The sequence below is a fragment of the Dendrobates tinctorius genome, unplaced genomic scaffold (genome assembly GCF_039654945.1).
Source record: "Dendrobates tinctorius isolate UK_male_01 unplaced genomic scaffold, ASM3965494v1 ptg000165l, whole genome shotgun sequence".
In the NCBI taxonomy this organism is placed as follows: Eukaryota; Metazoa; Chordata; class Amphibia; order Anura; family Dendrobatidae; genus Dendrobates; species Dendrobates tinctorius.
Window position 1 is genome coordinate 14,155,129 of NW_027361832.1, and position 9,583 is coordinate 14,164,711.

General features: G+C 42.9%; 1 protein-coding gene across 4 annotated transcripts in view; it reads left to right on the plus strand.

Moving 5' to 3' along the window:
- Nucleotides 1–9,167, plus strand: part of CUNH8orf88 (chromosome unknown C8orf88 homolog) — a 49,270-nt gene extending 40,103 nt beyond the window's left edge. For all 4 annotated transcript variants that reach the window (XM_073550516.1, XM_073550514.1, XM_073550517.1 and 1 more), the window contains one exon: nt 8,630–9,167. In XM_073550516.1, the coding sequence (XP_073406617.1) occupies nt 8,630–8,728 (99 nt within the window). In that variant the 3' untranslated portion in view covers nt 8,729–9,167. The remainder of the gene's footprint in view (nt 1–8,629) is intronic.
- The last annotated feature ends 416 nt before the right edge of the window (nt 9,168–9,583 follow it).

A 9,583-nucleotide genomic window follows, 5' to 3' on the forward strand; every position in this document is an offset into this window, starting at 1 on the left:
CTCCTGGAGCACAGAATTTTCCTAGAACAGTTTGCGGACTCCATATACAGAGCCCCTAATTGCTGGAAGAACAGCACCCGTAAGTTATGCAGGGTCTCATTGCTTCAGAACTGCCAATCGTGGACGCAGTATGTGTAGGCACACTGTGGGGCTCAGAAAGGAGGAGGCATTTGGATTTGGTAGTGGAGAATTTGCTGAATTTCTTTTAGCGCGTGAGGAGCCATTTCATTTTTCCAGAGCCTTTGTGCTGCCAGTAACGTGGAAGCCCCCTATATTTTATTTAACAGATGACGGACCTGAGTGAGGACTTGTGTTTTTTTGTGGATTGAGTTGAAGCTTTTACTGGGAACATTTTACATAACGTTTGGGATCACATTTATCCGGCGCTCTACGCTGACCGCTTACTTTGTGGTTTCCATCTAAATCTGTGAGTGATGTGATAAAGATGAAACCCCGGATGGATCTGTTCACTATAATGAGGCAGGTTATTCTGGACGCCATCTGGCCCCTATTCAGTGGTGTCCTTCTTTTCAGAAGTGCACAAAACTGTGGCCGACAGCACTTTTATGCAATCCTAAAAAGTCAGACACCGTTGGATCACAGGTCAGATGGCGTCCACAGTGCCTCCATCTGCCTCATTATAGGGAGCTTTCGGCCGGGGTTCCGTCAGGAATTTCAGAGATTTACACGGAAACCCCGGTGTAGGTGCGCAGCACAGCGCACAGGATAAATGTATGCCGAGCCACTGCGATCTTTGGGAAGCAGAATGAAAAAATCCAAAGCAGGTGAAGAATTGGTTTTATTTTTTTTATTTTTTTTTTATGCCGTTCCTCGTGTAGTATAACTGATTAGGCGACTTTATTCTTCGGGTCGGTGCGATTACAGCGATACCAGATCTATATCTGTATCTATACACTAAGACGCTTTTTATTGCAAAAAAATCGTTTTTGCATCACCATATGTTGAGAGCTATAATTTTTTCCATATATGGCCCACAGAGTCATGTGATGCTTCTTTATTGTGGGATGAGTTGACGTTTTTATTAGAACCATTTTTGGGCACATGACATTTTTTGATCACCTTCTATTCTAATTTTTGGGAGGAAGATTGAACAAAAAACAGCGGATCAGAATTTTTTCTTTCTTTGGGGGGGGGTTATGCCGTTCCGTGTCGTAAAATTGACTAGGCAATAAGGAAGTTTTATTCTTATGGCCAGTACGATTACAGTGATACCTCATTTATTTTTTTAATATTTTGGTGCTTTTACACAATAAAATCTTTTATAGAAAAATTAAATATTTTGCATCGCTTTATTCTGAGAGCTATAACTTTTTTTATTTTGCCACTGATGGAGTTGTGTGGCGGCTTGTTTTTTTGCGGGACAAGATGACGTTTTCAGCAGTGCCGTATTTATTTATATTTTATTTATATCCATGTTTTTTTTATCGCGTTTTTATTCCACATTTTGTTTGGCGGTATGATAATAAAGCATTGTTTTTTGTCTTGTTTTTTTTTTTATGGTGTTGGCAAAACAGATTAGTCGGATTGTTTTATTGGTCAGGTCATTGTGGATGCGGCGATACCAAATGTGTACTTTTATTATTGTTTTTTTTATCTATTTATAAATACAATATCTTTTTGTTTTTTTTAAATATTACAATTATTTAAAACACTTTTTTTAACTTTGTCCCACTATGGGACTATCATTTTTTTTTGCAGGCTGATCGCTTCTACAGCAAGGGGATGCATACTATACAGTCAGCTCTGTCAGCACTAACAGGGAAAGTTGCTGGTCATGCAGTGCGATTGATCAGCAAGTTTCCTGGCTCTGGTGACCCGGATGTTGTCATGATGACATTGGGTCACTATGGCATGCCGTGAAGTCCCCGATCCAAAGGCAGAGGGGCTGTTAGTCCTCTGCCAGCTACCAGAATGCTGCCATTGCATTCTATTGCAGCATTTCGGGGGTTAAAGTGCTGAGAGCGGTGCCTGACCGCTCCTGGGACTTAGTGCTGAGTGTCAGCTGTCAGAATCGGCTGACACCCAGCGGCAGTCGCCCGCGCACCACCTGTGTGCATGAATGATCAAAATAATGTATTAATTTGTCCCTGGTCAAATTGGCACATGGATGAATTATGTCAAATATCAGAAAGGGGTTAAATGTTTTTTTTTTTCCCTTCCTCATTTCTGAAGCACCCAGTTAAACTTCTTGAATGTGGTTTTGAGCACCTTGCGGGGTGCAGTTTTTAGAATAGTATCACTTTTGGCTATTTGCTGTGATTATAGATCCCTCAAAGTCTCTTCAAATGTGAGGTGGTGCCTGCGAATGGTTTTGTAAATTTTGTTGGAAAAATGAGAAATTGCTGGTCAACTTTTAACCCTATTAACTTCCTAACAAAAAAAAAATATTTAAAAGATGATGATGTAAAGTAGACATATGGGATATGTTATTTATGAACTATCCTGTGTGAGAATTTTTATGTCCTTAAATCAGAGTTAAGTTTGACAATTTTCTACATTTTTGCCTAATTTCCATTTTTGCACAAATAAATGCAAGTCATATTGAAGAAATTTTACCACTAACAATTAAGTACAATATGTCACGAAAAAACTCAGAATCAGTGGGATCCATGAAAGCGTTCCAGAGTTATAACCTCATAAAGTGACAGTGGTCAGATTTCTAAAATTTGGCCTGGTTGATAGACAAAATTGGCTTGGTCATTAAGGTGTTAAACTTTAAGGCTATGTGCACACAGTTAGTTTTTGATGCGTTTTCATTGCATTTCTTCCACATGGAAATGGGCCAAAAACACTATGGAATCCTTATATAAGCTTATTCAATGACAATCCTGAAGTGTTGTGCACATGGTCAGTAAATTTCTGTGCGTATTTGCAGTTCGTCTTTTTTTTTTTTTTTTTTTTTTTGTTTCTGCACCCATTGACTTCAATTGAGTCAGTTAAATCCACAGAAAAAACGCAGGTATAAAAATGTTTGTGGATTTGCTGAGTTTTTGTTTTGCGTTTTAGCAGCTTCCTTTTGTGTTTCCCACGCTGTCATCCTTATGACAGCGTGGGAAACACCGGCGCGGTGATTCTTGTCTGTGGTAACGCTAACCCCGGTAAAACTGTCGGTCAGAGTGCTGCGGGATCATGCTGTCCGATGTCAGCATGACCCAGCAGCTGTGACTGCGACCCGTCGTAACGCTACCGCAGACTGTCGGCCAGAGCGCTGGTAAAATTACATATTCAAATAAAAATTAAAGAACATTATACTCACCTAACGCCAAATCCCCGATGCCCTCATCTCGTAGAAATGTAAAATTAAAAAACCAACATATACTCGCCTGTCCGCCGTTGTCCAGGTAATCGAGTGTCCCACGGCATTCTAACGTGTAGAACAAGTCACCTCAAGATGTGACCACTCCAACCGGCTGCCGGCGATACACTGTGGGAGTGATTACCTCCTGTCAGTGTATCACTTTCCCACGCAGCAAGGGAAATAACTGGAGCTGTTCAGCGGATGAACTCCGGTGAACTCTCACGGCAGCTCAGTGATACACTGAAAGGAGGTAATCACTCCCTCAGTGTGTCACCAGCTGTCTATGAGAGCAGATGTGACTGCTCTCAAAGTGATCAGAATCATCGTGGGACATTGTAGATTCTCTTTTCTGAGGACCGGTGAGGAATACTGTGGTTTATTATTTTATTTTTGTTGCAGGATAAGTTGGCTTTAGTGGATTAGGCGTTTGGTGAGTATGGTTTAATTAAGATTATTAAAGGAGTCTGTGTCATTTCAAATAAAGGACTTTATTCTGGGTGTCTGTTTTTATACAATATCACTGTGGGGTTAGTAATGGATGGGTGTCTTATAGATGCCTCTCCATTACTAACCTGTGGGCTTGATGCCACCTGACAGTACAAAGGTGGCATCAACCCCACAAATATGAACCCCATTTGCCACCGCTACAGGGCAAGTGGGAAGAGCGAGGCTAAGCGCCAGATTTGGCACCTGTTATAGATACTCCTTTTCTGGGGTGGCTGAGAGCTGATGTTTTTAGTCTGGGAGGGGCCAATATCCATGGCCCCTTCCTAGACTATTACTATCAGCCCGCAACTGTCTGCCTAGCCTTTGCTGGTTAGATTTTATAGGGGGACCCTATGTCAACTTTTTTCTGGAGTCCCCCTGTTAACTAGCCAGTAAAGGCTAATGAAACAGCTGTGAGCTAATATTAATAGCCTGGGCACCTTTATGGCTATTAACTCCTTCCCAGAATATTAACATCAGCCTTCAGCCATCATCTTTCTCTCTGCTGGTTGTTAAAATTATGCGGGAGCTCACGCAATTTTTATTTTTTTCCTTTAAAATTAACAGTTGCTGTCTGGTTCAGCTTATGTATGTTGGTTCTGTTAAGGCTCCTACATAGGCTGGTGACAGAGTGTGTGTTTGTGTTTACTTATTGGCTTAGGCCTGTTTCACATTTCAGTTATTTGACGTCAGTCCAAATCCGCCAGGTTGTGCAAAAAAACTGATCCGTCAGTGTTGTGACACAAACGGATGCCACAGACTGGACGGATCCGCTTTAGCAGGTAGTGACCGAAATTTAAAGGAAAACGAGTCCGGGGTAAAAAGGAGAGAGAGAGATTTTTCTTTACACGGCTGTTCCGGAACGTTACTCAGGGGTTAAAAGCCGTGCTCCAGCGAATCTGCCGGGCATGCGCAATATAAATTAGCGGACCGTCGCTTGGAAAAAAACGTTGCAGAGTCCGTCCCATCCGCCCGGGAGGCGCTAAAATTTTGACAGATCAGTCAAAAAACGGGTGGTCCGTCAAGATCCGCCGCTAATGTAAGTCTATGGGGGAAAAAAACGGATCCGCCCTTTTTTGGCGGATCCGTTTTTTAAGAAAATTGGCGGATTTTGATTGACGTCAAAAAACTGAAGTGTGAAACAGGCCTTAGTAATGAGTGTGTCCGGCTGACACCTTTTAATTACTAAGCCTAGAGCTAGGTGTCAATGACAGCTGCTGATACCAAGCCCTACTACTACATCAGCATGAAAAAGTTTGTGTTGAACCAAGAAATTACATCATAAAACATTCTTTTAAATATCTTTATTTAGCTCAAAAAAGCATTCATTACTGTACAAAAACGCACCAAATACGTGCAGTTTTTCCACTGCCAAGAGATGCAGAAATTTCTGGAAGCAAATAATCAACGTGCGCACATAGTCTAAAAGGAATCTGTCACCTTGAAAATGCTGACTAATCTGCAGGCACCAAGTTATAGAGCAGTTCCTTTTTTTTTTTTCTCATTAATATACACTCTGCACCCCATCTTGACTGGAAAAAAAAACAAATGTAGAAATTTTTGCAAATTTGTTAAAAAATAAAAGCTGAAATATCACATGGTCATAAATATTCAGACCCTTTGCTCAGTATTGAGTAGAAGCAGCCTTTTGAGCTAGTACAGCCATGAGTCGTTTTGGGAATGATGCAACAAGTTTTTCACACCTGGATTTGGGGATTCTCTGTGTCATGAACTCATTTTCTGCTCCACCAGTTGAGTTCCCCTTCCGTTCTCCCTCTGGTGGTGACAGGAGGTAGTGCAGTTGGTTTAAGTGGTAGTGATCTGCCACCTGATGAGGAAGATAACGATTGGATCTCTGGAGTATCAGACTGGATATAAGACTGCCAATACCCTATCCGGGTGCTGGTGATTCAGTCTGCTTCTCAGGTCCTGGACTTCAGCTCTGTTCCAGTCTTCTCAAGTTAAGTTTGTTTTTTGCTAATGTTCGCACTTGCGCTTGTTGGTCAATTCAGGGTTAATTTTGCTATCAGAAGTGTTGGACAATATTTTTGTAGGTTGTTTTTGGCAGATTGCAGACAGTCTTTCCTTTTCTGTCCTTTTTAGTTAGCCGGGCCCCATCGTTTGCTCAGGCTATTTTCCTGCCTTTGTTTGTATTTTCATCTTGTTTCACTGTCAATACATGTGGGGGGCTGTCTTTCCTTTGGGGTCTGCTCTGGGGCAGTTAGTTTTCCTCTTTTCCTGCTTTAGGCTTATGTCGTTCTCCGGTTGTGACGAGGTGTCTAGGACCAATGTAGGAACGCTCCACGACTGCTGCTAGTTGTGCGGTTAAGATCAGGGATCTGCAATCTGCATAGTTACCAACTTCTCTGGTTTTCTGAGACTTAGCTTGTTGTCTTGTTTTTCCTCCTCGGTTTCCCATTCTTAACTCTGCCATTCTTCCTTGCAAATCCTCTCCAGTTCCATCAGGTTGGATGGTGAACGTTGGTGGACAGCCATTTTCAGGTCTCTCCAGAGATGATCAGTTGGGTTTAGGTCAGGTTTCTGGCTGGGCCAGTCAAGAATGGTCGCAGAGTTGTTCTGAAGCCACTCCTTTTGTTTTTTTAGCTGTGTGCTTAGGGTCATTGTCTTGTTGGAAGGTGAACCTTCGGCCAAGTCTGAGGTCCAGAGCTCTCTGGAAGAGATTTTTATCCAGGATATCTCTGTACTTGGTCACATTCATGTTTCCTTCAGTTTCAATCAGTAGTCCTGTCCCTGCAGCTGAAAAACACCCCCAAAGCATGATGCTGCCACCGCCATGTTTGACTGTTGGGATTCTATTGGGCAGGTGATGAGCAGTGCCCGGTTTTCGCCACATATATCGCTTAAAATAATCACCAAAAAGTTCTATCTTCATCTCCTTATACCAGAGAATCTTATTTCTCATAGTCTGGGAGTCCTTCATTTGTTTTTTAGCAAACTCTATGCAGGCTTTCATATGTCTGGTACTGAGGAGAGGCTTCCATCGGGCCACTCTGCCATAAAGGCCCGACTGGTGGAGAGCTCCAGTGATAGTTGACTTTGTGGAACTTTCTCCCTTCTCCCTACTGTATCTGTGTAGCTCAGCCAGTGATCTTGGGGTTCTTCGTTACCTCTCTCACCAAGGCTCTTCTCCGACAATCGCTCAGTTTGGCTGGACAGCCAGGTCTAGGAAGACTTCTGGTGGTCCCAAACTTATTCCATTTAAGGATTATGGAGGCCACTGTGCTCTTAGGAACCTTGAGTACTGCAGAAATTCTTTTGTAACCTTGGCCAGATCTGTGCCTTGCCTCAATTCTGTCTCTGAGCTCCATGGCCAGTTCCTCTGACCTCATGATTCTCATTTGGTCTGACATGCACTGTGAGCTGTGAGGTCCTATATAGACAGGTGTGTGCCTTTACAAATCAAGTCCTATCAGTTTAATTACACACAGCTGGACTCCAATGAAGGAGTAGAACCATCTCAAGGAGGATCACAAGGAAATGGACAGCATGTGACTGAAATATGAGTGTCTGAGCAAAGGGTCGGAATACTTATGACCATGTGATATGTTTTTTTCTTTTTTAATAAATTTGCTAAAATTTCTACATTTCTGTTTTTCTTTTCAGTCAAGATGGGGTGCAGAGTGTACATTAATGAGAAAAAAATGAACTTTGTTTCATTGCAGCCATTTGGTAAATTCAAAAAAGAGTGAAAAATTTAAAGGGGTCTGAATACTTTCCGTACCCACTGTATAGTTTTGTGGGGAAAGATTCCATAGAACCTGTGTTTTAATCATATAAATGTCTGCTCTTTCCCGGATTTTTGGTCGAGTGAGTGGTCTTGTCAGTGACTGACAGCTGTCTGTTTTCACTCTTGTACATTTAGATGTAAATTTATTTATTTTTTTTGCAACCATTAGGTAGAATTGGTTACTTGCTTTTTTTTTAAAATGCGCAGCATAAAAAACTCACTAAAAACTCATGACGGGAACGTAGCGTAAAGGTATCAAATTAGTCTGTGTAACAGCCCCATTATGCCCGTGCCTTAACGTTACATTGCTAAATCATGCTGACAGGTTCTCTTTAGGCCGGTTTCACATTTGCGCTTCAGGGCGCAGCGACGGCCTGTGCATGGCTGCCGCTAAGCCCCACCCCTGCCGCGCCTCCGCCGGTAGCTCCGCCTCCGGGCGCATGACGCTGCATGTGTCCCCATCTTTATCACTGAGGACGCATGCCGTGCGCAGTATGCGTTTGCCGGCGCCTGCGTCCTTTTGACGGTGCGCCGAACGCAACCAAATTGCAACAGGTTGCGTTTGGCGTTGGTCGGCGCACCGTCAAAAGGACGCAGGCGCCGCAAAAACGCATACTGCGCACGGCCTGCGTCAGTGATAAAGATAGGGGACGCATGTAGCGTCATGCGCCCGGAGGCGGAGCTACCGGCGGGGGCGGGGCTTAGCGGCGGCCGTGCGCAGGCCGTCGCTGCGTCCTGAAGCGCAAATGTGAAACCGGCCTAAAGCAGGAAGTCAACAAGCTGCGCCCAGTGGTCTGCATTTCTCCCCAGCAGTGTCCTCTGCCTGGGATCCCCCAAGATCTGAGGTGATCCCTGAGTTGAGACGAGGTGGGAGCTTTTAACACTTCATATGCTTAGACGAAAAAGTTCCTGCATGTTAAACGTCCCCCTTTAAAAGTTGCCATAGATAAAAATGTCTTATTACAAGTGGGGTCGGGTGCAGAGGACAATCCTGCTTGATGGGAAAGCACAGTGCTTTTATTTGTCTTATGCAGTTCTCCTTATTTCCCATCCACCATATATGATGTTGTTCCCAGGTCTCCAGCCTCCATCGTGCCACCGACCCCCTCCATGCCGGCTCGCTGGATGACACCCATCCCTCGATGAGACTCCAGCATGCCGTCTACCATCCGTGAGAGGATGACTGTGATTGTTGGCACGTTATCCGCCAGCTCATTTCATCAGACTTTCCGAATAAAATAGGAATTCTGTGCCTGTTCTGTTACTGTGCGTTGAAGCTATTTATTTTGTTTCTTTGTATATACTTTATGTTCATATTTAATAATCTTGGCTGCTTTTGATCGATCGCTTCATATGTCTGTTTTATCCAGATCCGTCTAAAGCACCACACGCTTTTTTTTTTTTTTCTATCTGTTGAAAGTTAAAGTTTATTCTCGCATTTGTGATGATAAAAAAAATCCCTTTTAGTTTTTTACTTTGCTGGATAAATTATTTTGAGAAGGGATTGAATGCGGTAGATCTGTTTTGAGGTTTCAATGATTGTTCCTCTGTTTGAAACAAATTTTATATAAAAAAAAAATTAAATAAACACGGCAGAAGATTTTCATTATTTTAGACGGCGCTACGTTGTTGGTTTTTTAATACAGAAAGTTTTCTCTACGTCTGAGCTTTCTACAGTAGATCAGAATAGAAATCCAGTGCAAGCAGGGCAGATAGGAGGGAGTGCAGGATGAAGATCTTGTGTGCGCCATCAGGCTTGGATTGGCCCATAGGAGAACAGGAGAATCCCCCTTTATGCTGATATTGGGCTGTGGTGCGTTCACCATAGGACTGACTATACGACCCTCAGTTTTGTAGTGATGAATATAAGAAAGCTTCATTGGGCCATAGACTGGACCTGCACACGTTCCCAAATCCATTTCCATTTTTATATCCATGTTAAACACCTAAAGACGGCTGAAACTTGCTTGGAAAACTGAAGTACAAAGGATGTCATCTGTTTTTAATCCCTTTTTAATGCATCCCCATAG